Source organism: Odontesthes bonariensis, chromosome 4, assembly GCF_027942865.1.
Source record: "Odontesthes bonariensis isolate fOdoBon6 chromosome 4, fOdoBon6.hap1, whole genome shotgun sequence".
In the NCBI taxonomy this organism is placed as follows: Eukaryota; Metazoa; Chordata; class Actinopteri; order Atheriniformes; family Atherinopsidae; genus Odontesthes; species Odontesthes bonariensis.
In genome coordinates, this window is record NC_134509.1 from 32,099,278 (window position 1) to 32,123,470 (window position 24,193).

At 41.1% G+C, this 24,193-nt stretch overlaps 2 protein-coding genes across 3 annotated transcripts; one reads left to right on the forward strand and one right to left on the reverse strand.

The window, feature by feature from the left end:
* The first annotated feature begins 181 nt into the window (after window positions 1-181).
* Window positions 182-20,577, forward strand: LOC142378954 (somatostatin receptor 3). 2 transcript variants are annotated; one of them, XM_075463970.1, is made up of 3 exons: window positions 182-316; window positions 16,294-17,147; window positions 17,756-20,577. In XM_075463970.1, exons 2-3 carry the CDS (start codon window positions 16,362-16,364, stop codon window positions 18,440-18,442), a joined length of 1,473 nt encoding a protein of 490 aa, XP_075320085.1. In that variant the 5' UTR covers window positions 182-316; window positions 16,294-16,361; the 3' UTR covers window positions 18,443-20,577. The 2 variants fall into 2 exon arrangements, with proteins under 2 accessions (XP_075320085.1, XP_075320086.1); XM_075463971.1 differs by lacking the exon at window positions 182-316 and having other exon boundaries at window positions 15,884-17,147.
* LOC142378955 (protein CutA homolog) lies at window positions 20,540-23,566 on the reverse strand. The gene is made up of 7 exons (XM_075463972.1): window positions 23,485-23,566; window positions 22,889-22,954; window positions 22,598-22,746; window positions 21,889-21,948; window positions 21,716-21,761; window positions 21,011-21,060; window positions 20,540-20,831 (listed from the first exon to the last, which is right to left on the reverse strand). Exons 2-7 carry the CDS (start codon window positions 22,949-22,951, stop codon window positions 20,732-20,734), a joined length of 468 nt encoding a protein of 155 aa, XP_075320087.1. The 5' UTR covers window positions 22,952-22,954; window positions 23,485-23,566; the 3' UTR covers window positions 20,540-20,731.
* Window positions 23,567-24,193: the final 627 nt, after the last annotated feature.

Consider the following 24,193-nt stretch of genomic DNA (forward strand, 5'->3'; position numbering starts at 1 on the left):
CAATTTACTGTAAACGCTTAGACCGCTGCGGAGTCGTCATGAATTCCCATCAGAAGTGGGGCTGTGTTTTTTTTTTTTTTTCTTATGATGGACAAATGGGACTCCCTCCATGGGGGAAGAGTCCTCACAACTGTTGCAAGCCAAGTCAAAGTGTGAGTGTGCGCAGCGGTTTCGGGAGGAGGCTGCACTCGCATCTTTCTCAGCTCAGACGAATCAGTCTGACGAGCACGACAGTTCACGCGCCCATTTTTAATCCTCCTCACTGGAACTCCAACTTCACAGCGTCAATGAGAAAAACACTCAGAGGATGATAAAGGTGTGTATGATTTTTTTTTCTCTGTTTATCAATATTCTCCATCTGTTTCTGCATGGCAGCTTCTCTTTCCTCATGGACCGCCGATGATTAATACATGGCATACATTTATATAAAACATGAAGTGCACGATTCCTTCTTTTCAAGACGCAGGTAAGTGGGAAGATTATGAGTCGTTAACTTTTTATTTTGCAGAATTCGCGTTATGGAGGGATACCATGCATCATTATTGAACTGAACTTTTGCACTCGTTTTATTTTAAAAGCATCTGTTGTTATCGATGCATCTGCAGCATCTATAGGTTTATTTAGTGGTCACCTACTGTAACAGAGACAGCCTCTATCGGCGAGCTTTGTGTATTTTATTTTCTTGTCCTATTTTCTTGCCTCTGTCCATGTCTCAGTTTGCTGAGAGCTATTATTCAGTGCTATTTTTAATCAATTTTAGTAAAATAATTATGACATTTGTACAAGAAATAAATAACTCTGAACAGAAAAGGACCTAGATGATTTCAGAAAGATGACAAAAGGCTTATTTAAATTTAAAAAAAGCAGATGTTCACCCAAATGTTTACTTTGGTGTTATCAAATACTAAATTGAACATGACTGGAATTGGAAGTAATTTGTTTTGTTTGTACTAAAAAATTATTCAATTGGACTGCATTTGATTGGTCTTGAACTGAACTGAACTGAACTGAACTGGTTAGTTTCTCTGTGAAGTCCCCTGAGATGACTTTTGCTGCAAATTGATAAATAAGAAATACAACAGAACTGAACTGATCAGACCTGAAAATCCTTCAAATGAAACAATTTGAAGGTGAAATATTACTGTTGCATGCCTCATGTCTCTTCTCGTGTCAACTTGACGTTGCTTTGAGCCTAAAACATTAAGAACCACTGGAGACAAAACCAATGGGTTGAATGGAGAGGTAGATAAAAGGGAACATAAAAATGGATAGATTGAAACGAGAGGAGGAAAAAAGCAACAGGGGTAAAGGGAATCAGGGATGAGATGAGTTAGTGAGATAAAAAAAGGAGTGAGCCAAGATGATGTGATTAAAGAAGACCAGATTTAGAGAAAACACAGGAAGAGGTGAAGAAATGGACAGGAGAGAAAAAATAGTGTTGAGGAACAAAGGGGGAGAACAGAGTAATACAATGTAAAATCTTTAAAGAAACCACTGTTTATCCTGTGTTTCTTATCAGTTTGAGTTTTCACATGTTGTAAAGTTGCAGTGAACGAAAAAAAAAACCCAAAAAACTCCCATGAACCTTGTTTTTCTCTCTCCCTCTCTGCAAGTCTGAGAGGGAGCTTTTAATTTAATTGGTGTACATCCACTTTGTAGCTTTTAAAGCTTTTTAGTCCATTCTTTTCATCTAGTCAATTTGGCATCAATTCATGTGGTTGCATGCGCAGAGAACATTGTGTGGGTGGAGGAAATAATCGTTGCTAATATTGTGTGAATCACGATTGCATTGCATATGAACAGACACACATACACCGTGCTGTATGCTGTGTACCTTTGTAAAAACCCGTATGCTAACTGTAGGACGGGCAAACTTCCATGTCTTGCTTTTTATTCTTGTAACTTCTTGTAAATTACTCACTTTGGGCTTTATCTGAGACTTTTGGTTAAAGACTTGATTTAATGTGTGTATGTAAGTGCCCCTCTTTATGTTTGTGTCTATGTATAGGTGTGATTGTAAATATAAAATTACATTCAGACAGAACCTGTGACAGTGTTCACTTGACATACTTGGATCCACATGACAAGCTGAATGGAGTATTGATCAGACTCTGGCCAATCGGTGAGCCCCTGTCAGTCTTTGTAATGAAAAATATGGAGGCTGCTATGTGGTTGTGAGGAAGCCTGAGTCAAAACCCTGCAAATCAGTTAACTGAGCGACAACAGAAGAAGTTAAGTCTCATGGGGAATAAGACTGATGGACAGCCAATTACCTGATGGCACATCTATCTTACACTCACACTTTGTTATTATTGAGTGAAATGATTCAGGGAAGCTTGTCAGTCATCTGTCAGCTTAATAATATCTCATATACACGTGTGTAATAACTGCACTGTTGTCCCACAAGAAATATCGCAACTGCTAATGAACATATACACCTATTAGCCTATTAGCAGCCGTATTAAAACACATACAGCTAATGTGAACAACATAATCTCATCACAATGCTGCACTCTATCTTGTTGTGAGCAAAAGATAACTCCTGGGTGGTTGTAAGTAAAAGTCTGCATATTCTATGGGGGATAAGGACCCCACCTCGATTTGTTTGCTCAGTAAACTTCTCTCGAAAGGGTTGCGGTTTTAATCTCTAGATCCACTTTCTCCACAGTACAGATATAGCATTATATTAATTTTGACAAGCATGGACTTATACTTACAGAAACATACTTACAATGAATAAATCAGTGTGTGCTCTGGTGTGGGTCAGTGTTCTAATTGACAACCCCAAAGGGCATGGATCATTTTTCTGCCACTTTTTGCTCATTGTAACTGGTGTCAAAAAACCAAGGTGACCCAGGCAGAAAATGCAAAACATACATACATACATACATACATACTCAAAAGCTACCAGTTTCCTAGTGACTTATGACACAAACAAATGTTTCATATCCATGCGCCGATAGCTCAAAACTGTTAGCCCGGTGGTTTTAATGTTGTGGCTTGTCTGTGTATAAAATCCTGGGAAAGGCATTATTGATTAAATATGTCTTTGTGGCAGTACTGTATGATGGAGCTCCCAGCACTGCAGCTTTTTTCCACAATTAGCCAAAGTGCCGAAAGCAGAAAAAGTCTTCCTGCTGTCACTGCATTGACATTTAAAGCTGCAGTCGGCAGGTTTTCAAAATTGCGAGTCTAAAGTCGGAAAATTTGAACTGATACAACTTTCAGGTCCCTCCCCCAACCTCTAACAAGCTCCGAATCCCCCCCCCTCGTGGATGAAGTTGTGCACGTGAGTTCACACCAGTGTGAGCGCACACAAGCTGAGGCAGACTCACGCTCAGCAGCGTGTGCACAAGCTGTGATTTACAGGTAGGATTCCTCCACCCTAACTTGATTGGTTAAAAACAGCCGGGAGCGCTCGATTTTTGCAAGCATGATTACAGGCTTCAGAGGGAGCTACAGATTTCGTTATTTTTCCTAAACAGCCTATTTAATATTCTACTTCCAGAATCCCATGACAGTTCTAGCTAATATGACTAAAAAAAAGATGCCGACCGCAGCTTTAAGTTGTATTTTACTGATATACTTTGTGGAGGTGGAAGAATTGTAAAATGCGTTTATTTTTTCTTTTCTTTGTTTTACTGGGTAATGTGATGATAAAGGGTGCCTATAGCTCAGACAACAAGTCCTCCAACTAAGACAGTCATGTAAGAAATTTGTCTTTACCCCTTAAAATGGCTCACAACAGCGTCCTGTAAAGTATCACCCCTACAAACGACAGAAGGGAAAAACTACTCATATGAGTTTTTCCACATCACAGCAGATGTCAGTCTTAGGTCTTTGCTTTAGGACGCTACATCCTCATAAGCGTGTGGAGTGGGGGTGGGGTTTTCAACCATGGGCTTCTGTGTGAATTCAGATTGAACATCACACATGTTGATGGAACATAAGTTCCATCATTAACACACCAACCTTAATAAAGGACTTTTGTCACTTCCTTTGTCTGATTTAGGTAATAACATTACTTTGTTTAGGCTAGAAAATAACCATGATTTGAGAGAAAATACATTCTTTTTACAATGCAACCGTTACCATCATGAATGCAATTTTGCTGGTTGTTTTTTCCTCAAGTAAACACATGACACTATGACAGAACTTTGTCCCTTTCTGGTTGGCTTCAGAGAATAATGACATTTATTTTGAGTTAGTAAACAATCATGGAGGAAAAACAATATGAGCGTACTGTTGTGGACGCCATTTTTACCAGCAGAGGTTGAAAATTCTTTTTATGTATTCATTGTCTGTGTCTGCCTTGGGCACATCTTGAGAAGGAGGACAGTCTCAGCTCTGTAGGTGGGCTGGAAGTCCCTCAATCAAAAGCTTACTTGATTGACTCCCAACTCCCAGATCAGATTTTATGTCCGTGGGCAAGTTACTGAACCCCAAGATGCCCTTTGATTTGTACTTGTGAGTTGCTTTGGATGCTTGTGTTTGAAAAATGAATGTAATGATCTAACTGAGCTTTTATCTGACCCCTTTTTTGTTTTGAGTATTGATCGTAGCAGCTCTACAGTATGTCTCTGTCCCTGCACCACTGAGTGATGGTCTGTCAGTCTCTCCCATGTTACTCAACCGTAACCACACACTGTACGTAGCCCCGAGGCCTCACCGCATAAAAATACATTTAATTGCTCTGAAATGTACTTCTCGAACATAACAGCATTTAATGGCTCCTCGAGCAATTAGCATGAATATAATTCCTGGACTGAACATTTACCAGACAAGCATTTCATATTTTCATATTTACCTTCCGGTCTCAGTGCCCTTGCCAGTTGTTTGTACTAAGCTGAACAGTAATGATGTATTTCACTGGAATCAACATAAATCACATTCAGTAGGAGGTATCTCTTCACCCCCAGTATAATCAGTGGAATCACAGAGAGAGTTTGCACATATATATTCAATATTACTGTCAGCATAAAGTTGAGCTTTTGAAATGAGCACAAATGAATGCTTGTCACCTCTGAGAGGCTCTTTTTTTCTATTAAGGAGGTTAAAATTTTACAAGATAAAGTTCAATTAAGCCTTCAGTAGGATATAACACCGAATGAGCAGCATGGAAAAAGAGAAAGTCGCCAAGCTTCCAAGAGTGCTCCACTAAAAGATTATTCTTTGAGTGTGACATTTTTCTACACTGTGAGATTGAATATAGGTTCAGAAATGTGTATGGCTTGCGCTTTTCACAGAAAGATAGGCTTCCTCTCGGTAGGTATAACGGATTTGTTTACACTGTCCACTATTATTTCAAACCCTTTTCACTTCACCTGTAAATATTTAGATACAAGACTTCCGGTGTAGCTGCAGAGTTATGTGTGTGTGTGTGGTAGAATAATCAGCAAAGCTGTGCCAAAACATTTGGAACAATCGCTGTAGAAATGAATCGTAAAGAAGTGGATTATCTGATGGGCATGTCAGTTATAGCATCCCGTGAACAAACAAGTGCACTGTGAGATATATAATATATTCAGTGTGACTGCCTAAGAATAGCTTCAGCGGTTTTCCTATCTAAGCAAGGCTCTTATGTTACTCATTTAAACTGATGTGATATTTTCTTCAAGCAAATTAAAGGGGAACCATGCACCTGTTTCTGGATTATGCTGTGGCTGCACACAAACAGATTTAATTCCTCTTTCATTTCAGTCACCTGTCACACATTTGCTGCCAGCTGCAAACTGATACAACAAACTTCACTGTGATATACTCAAAATTAAGATTTATATGAAAGAGCTAATCAACCTGCTCCTACAGATTTTACAGAAATATTGCAGATGCAAGTGAGCATGAAGTTTAGAGATAATTAGCTGCCTTTATTGTAACTGAAAAATCACCTGTAACAACGAGGAAATATTTGATTACCATCGAACAATAAGACGGCCATAAGCTAAAACATTAAAGTTAGAAGTTCTTTGTCTGATTTCAGTCCTTTATAGTATAGATGCTGTCTCCTGAAAAGCATAATCAGTATTTAAACTTTGTTTTGGATTCTTTTTTTGTCATTTTGTTTCTTTGCTGCTGAACATGGTTTCTTTGTGGAGGTGGTGAAGGTAATGTTTGCATGCCTGGAGATTCTCTCGTTGTTATTACTGTTCTTTTCACTAATGTCTACTTGGCTCTTTGTTCTGTTTATTTGTCACTATACTCTATTTATGTCAATTTCGACTGCTTATTATTCATCTGGTTGCTCCAGGGTAGACTACACACTACGGTGAAACAGTAGGCATTATTCTTATTATATGTCACAGGTATTGGTTTTTTTTCTGTTGATAGCTGTGAATTTACATTTTTTCCTTTGTTACAAACAGCACATATACTAACATGTACATGAGTTTTTTCCCCCAATATATCCAAACCTTTAGTATCTCTACTCAGCAGATGCTTGGAAGACAAATTTTGCATACACTCGTGCACAAATGCATCACACACCTGTCCCCTCGCACACAATGCTCAGTGCTGCCTTTGTTTCAGCATGTAAAGACCACAGACTCTTCAGTCAGCATTCATTCACTTTCTGATTTATCTCTTTGATTTGTTCCTTATAAGGTCTTTTAAGCCTCATCTTGACCTCAAATCACCATAGCAACATCTACTGGAACATTTTTCTTAGAGCTGGTCATACAATACAAGACAAAAGGGGTGATGCATTTTAGGAAGAAAGATTGTCTGTCTGTTCTTATTGTGTTTGTCGGAGATTAGGAGGCTGCTGTAGAGGTAAAATCAGGAGAATGCAGGGAAAGGCGTGTGTGACTGTGCAGGCTTGTGATTTGCAAATGTGTAAGGTAGTTCTGTATTCATTTGAGTGTGGTTTGTCTGAAAAGTGAATCGGTGAACTTGAAATCCCATCAAACGTAAATGTGTTGCATGCTTCAGTTCTGTTTGTATGTTCATAGAACCTCTCAAGGTGTTAATTTCCCCTCTCCAGATTACATACCAGCTGTTTCAGGCTATTCCTCTGGGTGTCATTGTTATGATTTATGAACCGCAGAGATTCACAGCTTGCTGCGCATCTTTTAATTTTATTAACATTTTGTGCTGTTTGTTTATTTTTTTGTTCCACACTAGATATTGCAGAAGAGGCATCAGTCAGTTGAAGATGTTGCTTCAACACTTTTTTTAAAGACAAGAATTCTATATAAACATTGTTTAAAATGTATTTTTCTGCACTCTAAGAAACCATGATGCAAGTATGGTTCTAAAGTACATTGTCTCTGTTGCTCCAGCATACAGTACGTTAGTATGGTACAAGCACAGTACCTTGAAAACTGGTTCAGTTGCACGTTATGTCTGCAGTGCACCTTTAAAGAGCAGTTTTACAGCCGTAATGACAAAAATGTACCTTTATGTTTTAGTACAGAAAAACTGCCGTCGCACCCACTGTCAGGCTGTAAGAAGAAGCTGGAGTAACCCTCGAAAACCCACATACACACAGGTAAATGTACAAACTCCGAACAGAAAGGCCAACCAAGATTGGAATCATAAACTTTGGAACAGTGCAAACCGCATACAACTGCAAGTTACATTTATCTAATGGGTATAGGGTGAACTGCTGATTCTGCTTAATTTTTAACATATTAATGTGAAGATTGAAGGAAGACTGTATGATAAACAGCTCTTTGATATGTTAAACTTATTTAAATAATTGTCTAAAAATTCGTAGGACAGTTGTGGGCTTTTGCTATTCTGTATTTGATTGGGTTAAACAGGTTCATGGTCTGGAATGTATTCTAAATGTGGCTTTTGCCCTTGGAAGCTATTGTTGTGAGCTCAGAACATTGGGTTAACAGTCAAGGCAGGAACATTTGGAGGGGCAAAAATCTGTCACGATTTGATGAGAAGTGTGGACCCCGGAGCGGATACACAGAGACAGGTGAAGTAGATGGTAATCCAAAGTATATTTATTTTAGGATGACGTAATCCAACAATCCAAAATTCCAAAAACATGAAACAAGATGATAAGACTCTGAAAGACCAGGATAACGCAGTTAATGCAAAAACAATCTGGCAAAGAAAAAGGGAAGCAACCAAATATTTATAGAAGGAAGAATAATTAACAAACAATAGAAAACTGGTGTGTCAGGGCAGCATGGCATCCCCTCCTGCTGGTGGAAGGAAAAACCAGGAAAAGAAAAGAAACACTTAAGCTGGCCCTGGAGTAGCAGCAGTGGCTGTGACAGTACCCCTCCTCCGACAACCGCCTCCTGGCGGTGCGCCGGGTTTGTTAGGGTGGGCCCTGTAGAAATCGGAAATAAGGGAAGGGGCAAGAATGAACCGGCGGGGAACCCAAGAGCGTTCCTCTGGCCCATAACCCTCCCAGTCCACCAGAAAACGAAAACCTCTGCCACGTCGACGCACATCCAAAATCCAATTGACAGCGAATGCAGGGTGGCCATCCACAACTAGGGGGGCAGGAGGGGGCTCGGCAGGAGGGCCAAGTGCGCAGGAGGAAACTGGCTTTAACAGTGAGACATGAAAAGTGGGATGAACTTTAAGGGAGTTGGGGAGTTTCAGGCGAACAGCAGTGGGGTTGATAACCTTGACCACCGGAAAAGATTCAATGTAACGGGGGGCCAGCTTACGGGAATCTACCTGCAGTGGCAGATCCTTGGTAGATAACCACACCATCTGTCCAGGCTGATAATTGGGTGCGGGAGAACGCCGGCGGTCAGCCAGGCGGCGGTTCCTGGCAGCGGACCTAGTTAAAGCGGCCCGGGCCTCCAGCCACACTCTGCGAACCCGTCGCAAGTGTTCCTGAACCGAGGGGACGGCGACCTCATCCTCCTGGGAAGGGAATAATGGGGGTTGAAAACCAAACATAACCATGAAAGGTGACACACCAGTGGCAGATGTGGAGAGAGAATTATGGGCGTATTCCACCCACGGTCACTGAATACTCCAGGAGGATGGGTTACGAGCACACACACATCTCAGTGCGGCCTCCAGGTCCTGGTTGGCTCACTCCGTCTGGCCGTTGGTCTGAGGATGGTACCCGGATGATAGACTCACCCTTGCCCCCAACGCACCACAAAAAGCTTGCCAGACTTAGGAGGAGAACTGAGGCCCCTGATCTGATACCATCTCCACTGGAATGCCGTGGAGACGAACAACATGTTGAACCAGTAATTCAGCCGTTTCAAGAGCAGAAGGGAGCTTGGTTAAAGGAACAAAGCGCACAGCCTTAGAAAAACGGTCAACAATAGTCAGGATGGTGGTGTTACCTGCTGACAGAGGAAATCCAGTGATGAAATCTAGTGCGATGTGGGACCATGGTCTAGTGGGGATAGGAAGAGGATTCAGTAAACCAGCAGGTCGTTGGTGAGAGGCTTTACCTCGGGCACAGATGGAACAGGCTGCCACAAACTCCTTGGTGTCACGGCCTAGAGTGGGCCACCAGAACCACTGACGTATGAGCCCAAGTGTACGTGCAGCTCCAGGATGGCAGGCCAAGTTGGATGAATGCCCCCACTGTAATACCCGAGATCTGACACCTTCGGGAACAAACAAGCAATTAGGTGGCTCATTACCAGGACCCGGATTACCAGAGAGGGCCTCCTTAACCTGCCGCTCAACCTCCCAATGGGCTGCTCCCACAAAGCAGCTAGCCGGAAGAACAGGCTCAGATGGATCATTGGATGGCTGGCTCTCTGTTTGGCGGGATAAGGCATCAGGTTTACCATTACGGGAACCGGGTCTGTAAGAAAGGGTAAAGTTAAATCGACCCAAAAAAAGTGCCCACCTAGCCTGTCGAGAATTGAGTCGCTTGGCACTCTGAAGGTAGGCCAAGTTCTTGTGGTCGGTCCAAACAATAAAAGGGGTCTCAGATCCCTCCAGCCAGTGCTTCCACTCCTCCAAAGCTAGGACGACTGCCAACAGCTCACGATTACCCACGTCGTAATTACGCTCTGCTGGGGAAAGACGACGAGAAAAGTAGGCACAGGGGTGTAATCGCTGGTTAGAGTGTTGCGAGAGCATCGCTCCCACACCACTGTTTGAGGCATCCACCTTCACAACAAATTATTTCGTGGGGTCAAGGTGAATGAGGACTGGTGCAGATGAAAAACCGAGTCTTGAGTTCTTGGAAAGCCTGTGCCGCCTCTGTAGACCAAGCAAATGGGCGAGAAGTGGAGGTGAGTTGGGTGAGGGGCATGGCTACTTTACTAAAATCTCTAATAAAGCGCTGGTAGAAATAAGCTAACCCAAGAAAACGTTGGAGCTGTTTGCGGTTCTCTGGCACAGGCCATTCAGCTACTGCCTGGACCTTTACTGGGTCAGGGCGAAGCTGTGCCCCCTCAATAATGAAGCCTAAAAATTAAACAGACTGAACGTGAAATTCGCATTTCTCGGCTTTAACGAATAGTCTGTTCTCCAGCAGTCTTTGGAGAACTAACCTCACATGCCTGGAGTGCTCCTCTTGGTTACGAGAAAAAAACAAAATATCGTCCAAGTAAACAAAAACAAAACGGTTAAGCAAATCACAAAGCACATCATTAACCAAGGATTGAAAAATAGCAGGGGCGTTCGTCAAACCAAAAGGCATAACCAAGTATTCGAAATGGCCAAGAGGGGTATTGAATGCTGTCTTCCACTCATCCCCCTCCCGAATGCGGACAAGATGATACGCATTACGTAGGTCTAGTTTAGTGAAAACTGTGGACTGGTGAAGAGAGTGGAAAGCAGAATCCAGTAGTGGTAAGGGATATTTATTTTTTACCGTTATAGCGTTGAGGCCACGATAATCAATACAGGGGCGTAAGGTTTTGTCCTTTTTGGAAACAAAGAAAAAACCCGCACCCACTGGGGAGGAAGAGGGGCGAATTACACCAGCTGCTAGAGACTCCTGAATGTACTTCTCCATCGTTTCCCTCTCCGGACGAGACAGATTGTACAAACGGCTAGAGGGAAGTGGAGATCCAGGAAGAAGGTCAATTCCACAGTCATAGGGACGGTGTGGAGGGAGAGAGAGAGCCCGCTGTTTACTAAATACCTCAGCTAGGTCATGATAGCATGTGGGAACCCCAGAAAGATCTGGTGATATAGGAGGAGCTACAGAAGACAACAAAAAAGGAACTGCTGACTTTAGGCAGTTGCTGTGGCATGGTACACTCCAACTAAAAATGGTGCTACGTGCCCAATCAATGTGTGGATTATGCAGTTTAAGCCAGGGGAGACCTAAAACAACAGGAGTGTGAGGAGCTGGCATGATGAAAAAACTAATAAGCTCATGGTGGTTACCAGAAATACGTAGACACAATGGAACAGTTTGATGAGTAATTACAGACAGTAATCTACCATCCAAAGCATTTACATTGCGAGGTTTATTAAGTGAAAACACAGGAATATTATGCATTTTAACAAAATCTTCAGCCATGAAGTTCTCATCAGCCCCAGAGTCAACAAAAGGTCTTATTGGCACCTCCATATGGTTAAAAAGTAACACTGTGGATAATTGAGTTCGAGGGGGTGATGAAACATAAACTTGGCTTCGGCCCACCTGGGTATCCCCCTTCTCAGGTGGACCTAGGCTTTTGGGAGACTCGGGCAGTTGTTGCGTCTGTGCCCTGGCTGGCCACAATAAAGACACAGTCTCCCCTGAAACCTGCGTTGGCGCTCAGCAGGGGTTAATCTGGCCCCTCCCAGCTGCATAGGCTCAGGAGCCGACTGGACCACCGGAGCGGCCTGGACCACAGGAGCAGGGACCACCTCTAGAACAGAGCTGGTCGCCCTTTGTCTGGAGGCTGCAGCACAAAACGGGACAAACGAGGAAGCAGCGCGGCTTCGGTCACGTTCCCGGCGTCTCTCCCGCATGCGGTTGTCTAATCGACGTGCAAGGGTTATTAATTCAGCCAGGGACTCAGTTTCATCACGAGCAGCCACTTCATCCTTTAGACTCATTCAGAGAGCGAAAAAAAATTCCCATAAGGGCCGGTTGACCCCAGCCACTCTCAGTTGCTAGGGTGGAGAATTCAATTGAATGTTCTGCAACTGACCTGGAGCCTTGGTGTAGAGAGAGTTGTCGGTCGCCAGCCTCCTTTCCCCGAACGGGATGATCGAAAACTCCTCGCATCTCATTCACAAAACGCTTGTAGGAAGCGCAGAGCCGGGAGTTGCCTTCCCACATTGCCAACGCCCACTGCGCGGCCTGTCCGGTGAGGAGACTGGTGATGTATGCCACCTTGGCGCTGTCGGATTTGTTCTGTCACGATTTGATGAGAAGTGTTGACCCCGGAGCGGATACACAGAGACAGGTGAAGTAGATGGTAATCCAAAGTATATTTATTTTAGGATGACGTAATCCAACAATCCAAAATTCCAAAAACATGAAACAAGATGATAAGACTCTGAAAGACCAGGATAACGCAGTTAATGCAAAAACAATCTGGCAAAGAAAAAGGGAAGCAACCAAATATTTATAGAAGGAAGAATAATTAACAAACAATAGAAAACTGGTGTGTCAGGGCAGCATGGCATCCCCTCCTGCTGGTGGAAGGAAAAACCAGGAAAAGAAAAGAAACACTTAAGCTGGCCCTGGAGTAGCAGCAGTGGCTGTGACAAAATCAACTACTTGATACATTCTCAGACAGACAAACAAAATGCACTGGTGAGCTCTGCAACAGGAAAATGTGTGCATCCTTTTCATTAGAAAGAGAACACACAACCAAGTAAAGAACACTCTCCATCATTATCCAAGTGTAACGTAGGTAGGAGACTTCACGCAAGCAAACACAAAGGTCTCACTACAAAGTGCAAACCATTTATAAGTCTTAAGAATAGAAAAAAAAAAAACATCTTATGATCTGAAGCTCGCAGCATCCTCTGTACAACACTAGAAAGCACTGTAAGGGGTATAATGGCACAGTCGTGCATTTCTTAAAATGGCACTGGGTCAATAGTGACAGAAGCAAAGGATCAGTTGTCACTGTTTGCTTGTAATTCATTCAAACCCAAATCAAAACATGATTGATATTTTAAAATGGTCAGTCAGTTGATCTCAAGCCCCTTGAGCGGCATTTGATTTATGGAAGAGAAAGTCACAAACAATGACTTAGGCTGCAGTAAAGACTTGCGAGGCATCACCCAATCTGGATATGACTACCCTCAAACTCAAGGAGAAAGGCTGCTCTTGGACCTCGTATTCATCATAATTAAGTACATTAACTTGACTTCTACTTAGTTTTGGTGAGGAACAAAACATACAGTGTCATTGTTCAAATATCTACACACAAAAGTTAAGTATTATTTTCTATGCAGTTTTTTTCAAACTTTTAAGTGAATTGTCCATGTCTATATAAATATATATATGAAGAAATAAACAGTTTTTACTCGTATTGCATAGTAGTTGATTTCTAAGATTATTGGAATTCCACCTTCACTTAATGACAGTGTTGGTTCTCTGGGAGTATTGACAATTGGTCACTTGCCTTGAAGGTAAGGCTAAAATAATTTTACTGTAGTGCTTCATTCAAGCTGAAAATAATCAATGGCTGAAGAGAGAATTGTAATTGGTTGCTTATTTTGTTCCATTTGCACCTGATTGTCACAGGACCAAAGTTATTTTTTTCTTTGTTTGAGGATTTATGAAATTTCAAGTCACATCATTCTTTCCTCCCTTGTAAAACCAATCACATTCTGCAATAATATGTCTCTGAGCTCATCCTTTCACAGCTTCTTTTATCTATTGCTGCTGTCAGCTGTCGTTTCCCTGTCAGATTGATGCAACCCTCCTCCACCTCATTCACCTCTTTTCATCAGGACCGTCTATGGGTCCTTCTAACTATCTCATCAGGAGTTCCGTTTCACATCACATCCATCCTGATCCTCATCACCATTCCTCACTCCTGAACCACCACCAGTGACTCATTTGGGGAGATTTACCTGTACAGTTCAAGGTGTCACTTCTTCTTTTTAAAGCGATGATATTCCAATGGGGTCGAATCAATAAAGCCTCCCCATTTTTACTAAAACGTCCCCTTAGGGCTCACCTCGTCAAAAATAAACCATGCAGGTCCTCATTAAGTCTCATCTTTCTTTACTAGAAAGCTTTCTTAAAATTGACAAACATATTTGGGTTTTAATAACATTTCAATCAATTGCAATAACCTTGAAACTCAAGCTGAGTGGAAAAAAAGAAAAAAAATTGCAAAGTAGCTTCAAATATTAAAACTAAACTACACCAATATTTGTATATTTACTGGATTACTATTTAGGCTATTTCCCAGCTGCACAGCATATACTATCCTGGCATTTACATTTCGTAATTGAGGCCCTTACATCTGGTTGTTCAGGGTAAAGATCCAATGTTTGAACATGTGTTTGATCAGAGAGGATGACTGTGAGGTGCTGGTATAGCTGCCCTATAGGCTGAAATGAAGCAAACACAATAAAAAGCCTACTTATTTGCACTTTGTGCTTGTTTAGTGTATAGAGTTTTTTCTTTTAGTTATCAAATTTTCTTAGTTTTTTAGAGTTTTATCCCCTTATCCCTCTGCCTGTATTCTCCTATATAATGTTTCCATCTTCTTTTCCCTTCCGTGTCCTCATATCTCCATGCAGTCAAGGTTTTGCAGGACATGCCACTGTCACTTTTCTCCATAGGTCAGTGCATTTAGTTTCTAACAGAGAGCCAATTATTTGCCATCGTGGTAAGAAATGAGGGTGTGCTTGTGTGTACCACGGTGGTTATTAAGAAGCAAGGATAGCTTCATAAACAAGTCTTGTACTAATAAGGCTAAACATACTCTGTTTTTGTTCCGGTAGGGGCTTGTTTTTGTTGTGACGGAAGGACGGTTGCGCTGTTAGTGACCAGTTTAGTATTCGTCTGGCGACTTCGCTGATTTCGCTGATTTTTTTAAAACTTTTTGGCTGTCAACCACTTCATCAACATCTTCTATGGCCATTTTATCTGTGTAAGTAGTTGTAATTACTTCTGTACAAATGAATTATTTTCTATGTAAGAGGTTGTATCTCATGTATTTAATTTCAACACAAACCAAACTGGCGGCTAAGTTAATTGTGGACTGTTTAATGTGTAAAATATTGTTTATGTAAGCGTGCACAGACGAGAGAAACCAACATGTTCCAAAGACTGCTGACCATATCAAAATCAAGGACAAGCCTTTAAACCTTGGGGTACTATTCAGTACTTCAGTGCAACATCGACTTGTTGCTTGGCAACCTCAACAAATTCAATAAATTAGATAATTCAAGTTAATTAGTGGGTCTTAGGGGTGCTATTAGGTAGAATTTGCTACTTTACACAACTAGGGTTGCGATTTCCTAATCTCCAGTCTTTACAGTACGTCATGCTTAGCTAAGAAGCTCAAAGGCTGTTTACTAAAGCTTTCCATGGCATGGACAGATACTGGAACAATATGTTCTGCTCGAGTCCTGACTAGAACCAGCAAAACATGACCACATTAGTCCAGTGCTCAGGTCTCTGCGCTGGCTTCCTGTCGCTCAGAGAATAGGGTTTAAAACAGCTCTGCTTTATAAACAAAAGTCTCTTCATGGTCAAGCACCAAAGTACATCTCTGACATGTTAGAGCCATATGAACCACCTCGGACCCCAGGGAGGGGTCTCCTGCTGGTGCCCAGAGTCAGGACTAAACAAGGTGAGGCTGCGTTTCAGTTTGATGCTACTAACATCTGGAACAGCCTTCCAGAAGATGTGAGACAGGCCTCAGCTCTGACAATGTTCAAGTCCAGGCTGAAAACAGTTCTATTTAGCATATGACACCTGAAAGTATTTTATCTGCACTCTTCACTTTTAATTTTATTAATTAAAAGTTTATTTTTATGTTTTATGGAATGATTTTATTTGCCTTCTTGTGATTTCATGTAGCTGTAAAGCACTTTGAATTGCCTTGTATACGAACTGTGTCTTCCTATCAACTTCGTTCTAACAATACAACTAAGTGTCAAATGATTACTTTGAATTCCTTACAAATTACGTTGCAGCCTCAGGTTATGATGTGTTAAAAGTCAGATTTTGTTGCCTTTGGACATAGCCTGACTGTCTCAGTTTCCCTTTGATGGTGTCTTTGTGTTAAGCTAATTTATTCATGGCTGCAGCCCACTAAATAATTCACAAATACAAGAACAGCGTTCCTCACTTTCAAACTTTTTACAAAGTCAATAAGAGTCTTTAAAGCTTGTAAAATCATATGTTTGATGCATTAATCACTTTAAATGACCTTTGTGCATGAATTATTCTGAATAAAATGACTTTTGTTTTCTTTGTAGGACTGTTGACATGTCACTGATGGGAATCTTACCGACATTATTAATGTGTCATACTTTATAACACCTCCATGGAGCTGGTCCAGGCCACCCAGTTTTTCTTACTGACACAGGAAGCCTCTACAGCTACCTGGAGTGACACCTCCATCCTGCCTTATTCCAATCCCATGCTCTTCTCTACTCCCTCCGAGCCACTCCTCAGCGACAGCCCGACCGAGGCTTCTTTCCTGTTTAACAGCAGCTGTTATAACTGCACTAGAAGTACCCCTGGATCCCTCCCTGGTTTAGCAGGAATCTTCATCCCTCTTATTTATGGGATAGTCTGCATCGTTGGTTTGGTTGGAAACACTCTTGTTATCCATGTCATTGTCAATTACACGAAGAATGAGTCAGTCACAAACATCTACATCCTCAATCTAGCCATTGCAGATGAGCTTTTTATGCTGGGTCTGCCCTTCTTGGCAGTGCAGAACGCTCTCCTCTCGTGGCCCTTTGGTTCACTAATGTGTCGTGTGGTCATGACAGTGGATGCCTTTAACCAGTTTACCAGCATCTTTTGTCTGACTGTGATGTCTGTGGATCGCTATCTAGCTGTGGTCCACCCCATCCGGTCTTCGTGGTGGCGCAGACCTCGTGTGGCAAAGGCTGTCAGTGCCACAGTTTGGGCAGGGTCCTTTCTGGTGGTGCTGCCGGTGGTGGTGTTTGCAGATGTGCTGAAGGATGACGGGAACTGCAGCATAGTGTGGCCTGAACCAGCGGAAGTGTGGAAGACTTCTTTTATTGTGTACACATGCACTGTTGGCTTCTTCTGCCCCCTGCTTGTCATCTCTTTGTGCTACCTGCTGATCATCATCAAGGTACGACATTTATTGTGACAAAGATATAATTAGATTTTGGATTTGGAAGTGTTTTTTGCTAAAAACATGCCAAATATTCCGTTCTATATGAATAGAACATTCATCAGCGTTATGCTATAACCGGTTTTGCCACCAACATAATCGTAATCTTCTTTTTTTCTTCCTGTTTGGAGGAGTAGCAGACTTTCCCAATAAATTAATTTTTTAACAATTCAAGACTTTTTTTTTTTTTAATCAAAGAATCAGATATATTAAAACTCTCTCTGGAGCTGAGAAATTTTGTATACTTAGTGTGAATCATCTTGCACTGTCTATAGGGTAAAAGTAAACTGACCTTTACTTTCACAGTCAACACGAACCAAAATAGCTCCTCTACCATATTTCCAGTTTATTAGTTCTGTGCCGTGCCAGTCGATCTGGCCATGTGTGCATGTCAAGACAGGAGCAGGGTCCATGCTGTGTGAGGGCCGTTTTCTCCTTAGCTCCATAAATGGGAAGGGAAGACTGTGATCATATTACACTTTGAATGAGCTGGCCCATTACAAATTAAGTATGTTTTTAAATGTGATGGATGGAAGTTCTTTACCTTTCTTTTCATTCTTTCAAAGGTGAGGAATGTCAGAAAACGGACGCAGACCACATCCTCCAGACGCAGAAAGTCTGAGCGAAAAATAACCAGGATGGTGGTTGTTGTTGTAGCAGTGTTTGTCTTCTGCTGGCTACCATTTTATGCTCTCAACATCCTGAACCTCCTCGTGGTCCTGCCTGGAGACTTCAGAGGGGTTTACTACTTTGTTGTTGTGCTTTCATATGCAAATAGTTGTGCTAATCCGATACTGTACGGATTTTTGTCTGACAACTTCAAGAGAGGCTTCAGGAAGGCATTGTGCCGCACTTCACGCAGGGTGAAGAACAACGACAGGGCCGGCACTGAGGTACATCGACCCACAGAGGAGTGGGGCGGCATTGTGCTCCAACCACAAAAAAGCGAGGGAATCACCAACATGCATGTGAAAGACTGTGGTGAAAATGATATAGAGCAGGAAATCACTGGAGCAGAAGGGGCCATACAAATGGGAGAATTGAATGCAGAATGCGGAGCACAGAAAGAGAACTACAGTGAAGTAAAACAAGGTTTTAGGACACAGGTTTTACAAAAAGGGGATCCTGAGGTGGGCTCAGGCTTTGATACTGCTGAGGTAGTGTCGTCTAAGGCTGATGAAAGCAGGAATAGAAACTCTAAACCTGAAGAATTTCTGGACAAAAACTCTGTGCTTGATATCAGCTATCTGTAACAGATTTTGACATGTTTTCAGTCGATTCTTGTATTTGTGATTTCCAAGTAATGACCATGTTTAAATGTGCAAGTCTGTGGAGCTGGCTGTAATACCAGTTTGCATTCAGTAACTGTCTGTTATTATGCAAATCGTTGACTACGCTGTGTGAGTGTAAGCATGATATGACTGACAAACCACAAAAGCAGTACACATGTTGATCGAAAAAAGCCTTGGGTTGGACGAATAAATTGAACTATCTAGAACACTTACAAAAGCACTACCTTCAGATATAGCTGCATTATCATGCAGTATCAGTTTCTCACTCTTAATCTTGAGAATGTTGATGTTTTACAAGCCATGGTCCCGTCAAACTGACAGACTAGATTTTATATGCAGAGGATCATCGGGGACTAATGCAGCCACACTCATTTGGGTGCTGGGGGCTTCAGTTAGTCAACACAGTTACATGCACAGTTAAGTCAACTAACAGCTTGGGCTTGACTTGTCCATTTTATTAGATCACCGTCTAATAAAATGGACAAGTTTTACAAAATTAGGATTTTTTTTTTTAGAACAGTGACAGTCTGGAAATGCTTCAAGCTACCATGAGTTTACACGTAGTTTGGATGGGCTGATTTTCGTTCATAATCTCTGATGCTTTCAAGCCATCCATCAAAAGAAACAGAAAAATATGTAATGAGAGCAGCTTTGTTGGGAATCCTGTGCTGATAAGCTACGTTTCTACTCCAGCGTTTTAAAAAAGATGGAGCTTCGGAGAACATATGGAGCGCCTAGGCCCATTTGAGTCTAGTTGAGGAGTGATTTGAACCACATTTACATTTTCTGGGTCTGTAGAGCTTGTTTCGGGCGGCTCGATTCTGTACAATGTCCATCACTGACATGTTTACATGCATTTTTAAAGTTCAGTTTACGTTGGACAAGTGGGATTTCCTACTGTCACGTAAACATGCTAAGTGTAGAGCTCATCAATTTTTGTTTTTGTTTGTTTGACAGTCTTTCTATAAAATAAGACTGTGCCAAATGCATTAACAAGAATCCTGTCACAGTAGGAGAAATCACAACCTAACACCACACTGTGAGATGAAAAATGTCAAGTTTTGCATTAGAGCCTCAGCTTTTATGGATATCCCACAAACGTAATTAGAGCCGTAATCACATGCGAACTTTTGAGCTTTTATGCAACAGCGTCTTTATGTAGCTCGGCATAGAAACACAGTGCTTAACAACAAAGTTTCCCAGTAACCTTTTGAAATATCTATTTTTTTTTTTTTAAGGCTAACTGACAACTTGCTCCAGCTCACCACTTGAGGGAAAAGGGTATAAATACTCAGTAACTGTCCCAGTGCCCCTCTCAAAAGACATTTAAAGTCTCTGCTCATTCAACTTGAAACGATTTGAGTCTGAAATTAATGAAGGGAAGCATGTAATTCAAAAGTTCAGAGATCAAAAATATTTACTTTTACTTAAACAATAATGTATGTTCACTTTGTTGTAGCATAAGAAGAAAAAAAGAACAGATTTTAAGACGTGACACAAACATATTTATGGCTGCATCGGTTCATTTGGATCAGTTTTGATGGTTACAATAGTTCTGGTGTATTTTGTGGTGTATTGTGAATTTGATATTTTGTGACTGGTGTAAGACTTTCAGATTTAGATCAAACCCAGCTTGGCATTGTACAAGACTTATTTGCTACCGGACTGTTGTTTCCTCAGTATAACAATGTTGTATCATTAGGCATTTAAAGGCAAGTGTTGTGTATTGACAGTGGGCTAAATAAATGTTTCACAAGAACAAACCCAGTGTTGCATGCAATAATGTTACTTGAATTGTTACAATATGTAGATACATGTGCTGTATGTAATGTGCAACTGATCCCACACCGTCATAACACCAATGAAAAATTATTTCACATGTGACCCTCTTAAAAAAAAAACTAAATGTAGCATTTGGCTGTTGTCTTTAAGGTTCAAAGCATTTATTGTACTACTCTTTATTGTACTAGAGAACCTTCAGAAAAGACAGGCCGATGCTTCCCTCTAGAGGTAAGCACACTGAATGGTGGGAACTAGTCATTCACACAACTGAAATGATGACTGCAACAAAGCAAAATGTTTTATTTGTCTTAAAAAAAAACAACACAAAACCCATTTTTGTCCTGTTTTTTCTGAAGTTGAGAATCATAGCACAAACTGAATGGGAGATTTCAGAGGGTGAGCAACCTGCTGAAACACCAAATGTGTGTTCACATTTACTGTAAGTCAGATTCATTTATACATGCACCCCTACTCAGGCACCACATCTCCTATCCACTTGAGGTAAGGCTGGTTGCCCTGGTCAATAGGCAGGCTGATGACCTCAGCCACCTCGTAAGGATGGTTGGAGCTGGAAAAGAAAAGAACAGAAGTGAATGGAGCACATCGAGAGAAGACATAAACATCAGTCCTGTACTACTGACTGCATGTGTGGTGGCTGTTAATGGAGCAAATAATCAACATAATGTTTTCATCAGAGTTGGGTCAGAGTGAGACGCTTTCCTGTGCTCAGATTAAAAATAAATTTACCGGACATATTCGGCAAGAGCAGGCACCTTGGAACTTCTAGTTTTGATCATCTAAAATGGAAAAGAAAGACTGTCAAAAGGACGTCAGACACGCCATGAGTCACATTCTGAGACTAGGACAAAAAATACATCATGTTCTGGTGATCTTGGTAGTTTGTCTCTACCCTTTCGACGTGCGCAGTCACCTTTTTAAGATGACTCGAACCAGAAAAAAGTTATCCAACTTTCACCAGCATGTTAAAAAAATTGTTTATCATGTTTGGATAAGACTTCAAGCACCGTCAGAGCAGGCCCATTCATGACTTCTTTGGAAAATGATTAAAAGGAAAGATTCACGATGACTTGTTTTTAAAAGTCATCTAAATTAGCAAAACTGATCGACAGAACATGTACAACTAAAAGCTATTTCCTTTTTTTTTTTTATTTTGAGACTATCAAAGTCTTGTTTTGCTGAGATTTTCCCAAATCAGTGATTCAGTCTTGGCCAAACAACATTCTGTAATGTTAGATGTTAAAAATAGCTGCAGCTCATGAGCTAAAGTTTTTTTTTCTTCTTATGCCTTAAAGCACAACTGCTGTGAAACAGAAAACATTTGATTTCTCTGAGTCCCGTTTTGTTCTCACAGTTGCCGCTCCCTCTCACTGTTCATTCATCATCATTTAAAATGGTATGAGATGCATTTAATAGACCTGAATCAGAACTTACCAGAAGCACCTCGTTATCCTCCTCAATCTTACCCTGCCACTCATATCTGGAGGAGCAAGACAAAATGGCAGAACCATTCACCTATAATCCTTTTTAATAGTAATGATGATGAAAACTAATAAATGCAATTTAAAACAAGCAGTCCAACTAAAGACAGGCGACACAAAACTTACATCGACTTAATTGCTGGAATGATGTTGACACAAGCTGCTAGTTTCCTTTCCACAATACCCCTGTGACAGAAAGGAAAACACAGATTCAGACACAAAAAGAGTGTACCTGAAGGGGAAAGGAAAGAAAGAAAACAAGAATGCTGCAGAAAGTCCACTAAGTTGGTACACCGGTCTGGCATGGAGACAGAAATATATTGCATCCATCCACTGTCTTCCACTTATCCGACATAGAGCCGTGGAGGCAACAGGTTCAGGAGGGAAACCCACACATCTCTCTCCAGCGAAGGCGTTGGACGTGCCTACACCTAACCAGACCTCCGACCAATTCAACTGAATCCTTTCAACGTGAAGGAGTAGCAGCTCTACTCCTACTTCTGAAGGAAACCTATTTTAGCCGATTATATCAGCGACCTCATTCTTTTGGTCACTACCCAGATCTCGTGACCAGAGGTGAGGGATGGAGCAAAGATGGACCATTAAACTGAAAGCGTCACCTGCCGGCTGATCTCCCTCTTCACCATAACGGACCGGAGCAGCCCCCTCATTACTGCTGACGAGGCTCCAATCCGTCTTTCCATCACTCGTGATGCCAGTCAAGGGAGACATCCCATTTGTTTTACGTCCAAGCGATGAGAGCAAAAACCCCATGAAGTGACTTTTCTAAACAAACCAAACGTTTAAAACACATCAACACAAAGTGTTGCATCACCTTGCCAAGTCTTTAGCAACAGTGTCATTGGGACAGGTGACAAAAGCTGCAGCGTGTGTGCCCGATGTGTAAGTCTCAGATGCCATGGAGAACGCTCTCAGTCCAACAGTCCTCAGCAACTGGAACATAAACACGCTGAGGAGTACCGTCTGGAACGAGAAACCGCAGATAGGACCAGAACCTGGTAAGAAAAAGTGTCCAAAACACTTTCAACTCTGGCGAAGAGTTAAAACGTGAATTTGCAAGCTATCCTAAATGTAAGTGTTTAGTTGCAGGCCCCAGCACACTCACCAAAATCAAAGCTTTTAAGGATCCACCTTGCAGTGTCTCTGCGCTGGACAGACCAATGCGCATTGCCTGCAGGAGTGGAGCACAAAGAGGTAAGTTAGCAAACCAAAGCACACGAGCTCTCTGTCACTAAACTCTTCTTCTTTCTCCAAAGCATATTTTGAGGTGGAGAAAAAAAAAAATCCGTCACACAGTTAAGATCAAACATTATATGTCAGCAACATTACTGTCTCAAGTCATTTTGATTTGTTTTGTGCCCTAAAGTAAACGCAGTGTGTTTGCTTTAGAAACTGAAAAATTGACATGATCTTGAATTAACACTAAACATACACTCTCTAGATTTGGCTGGGAGATTTAAACTTTAAACTTAGCTCAACAAACTGATTAAGTTCCAACCATTTCCCTAAGATGAATTACTTCTAAGGCTAATTATGTAGGCTATTATGCTAATTGCCAACTAGCATTGGCGTCACGCTTTTCTGCAAAAGCTCTAACGACTTTCTAAAAGAACACTGCAAATGATTAAAAGGGCCAAATGACTTGTTCCAAACAGTGAGGAAAGCAGAAAATGTTACGAGTGATTTTTATTGCTAATTTACCTTCCAACAACCAACTGTCTTCGCCTCTTCCCAGACTAGCTCTGCCGTAAATCGTTATGGCTAAATGTTTGTGAAAGTGTCGTAAATCTCTCTCTCTCTCTCTCTCTCTCTCTCTCTCTCTCTCTCTCTCTCTCTCTCTCTCTCTCTCTCTCTCTCTCTCTCTCTCTATTTCTATTTCTATTTTTATATTGGCGGTTGGCAAACAACTTATAGTAGCATTACCGCCACCTACTGATATGGAGTGTGGATCAGATGACAATTATATATATTTATATATACCCGTGCAATATATATTTATATATATACATATACATACACATATATATATATATATATATATATATGTATATATATATATATATATATACATATACACATACTCTCATCTATACACCCATATATCTACTTATGCCTACACTTTTACATATTCCCTACTCATATTTATATACTTTATACTAAATTCTATTATATAACCTACACTGTTTTAAATAATAAAAAATTACCTGATAACCTCTGTTTCCTGATTCTTTTTGCAATAAATCTACTATATCTAATTTCATTTTCATCCTACTAAGATTTCTAATTAAATTATTTCTCTGAGCCTGATAATTCCTACAATATATCATAACATGTTCAATTGTCTCATCTTCCCCACACTCACATTTCCCTGATTGATGTTTTTCTATCATATATAGGTTTTTATTTAATC

Bases quoted from the DNA above. Each gene is read 5' to 3' on its own strand.
- LOC142378954 (XM_075463970.1), top strand. From the start codon at position 16,362: ATGGAGCTGGTCCAGGCCACCCAGTTTTTCTTACTGACACAGGAAGCC. The intron at 17,148-17,755 runs GTACGACATTTA...ATTCTTTCAAAG, and splicing joins ACCTGCTGATCATCATCAAG to GTGAGGAATGTCAGAAAACG.
- LOC142378955 (XM_075463972.1), bottom strand. From the start codon at position 22,951: ATGCGCATTGGTCTGTCCAGCGCAGAGACACTGCAAGGTGGATCCTTA. The intron at 21,949-22,597 runs GTGATGCAACAC...TTTCTGTCACAG, and splicing joins GTTGCTAAAGACTTGGCAAG to GGGTATTGTGGAAAGGAAAC. The intron at 20,832-21,010 runs GTAAATTTATTT...TTTCTTTTCCAG, and splicing joins GCTCTTGCCGAATATGTCCG to CTCCAACCATCCTTACGAGG.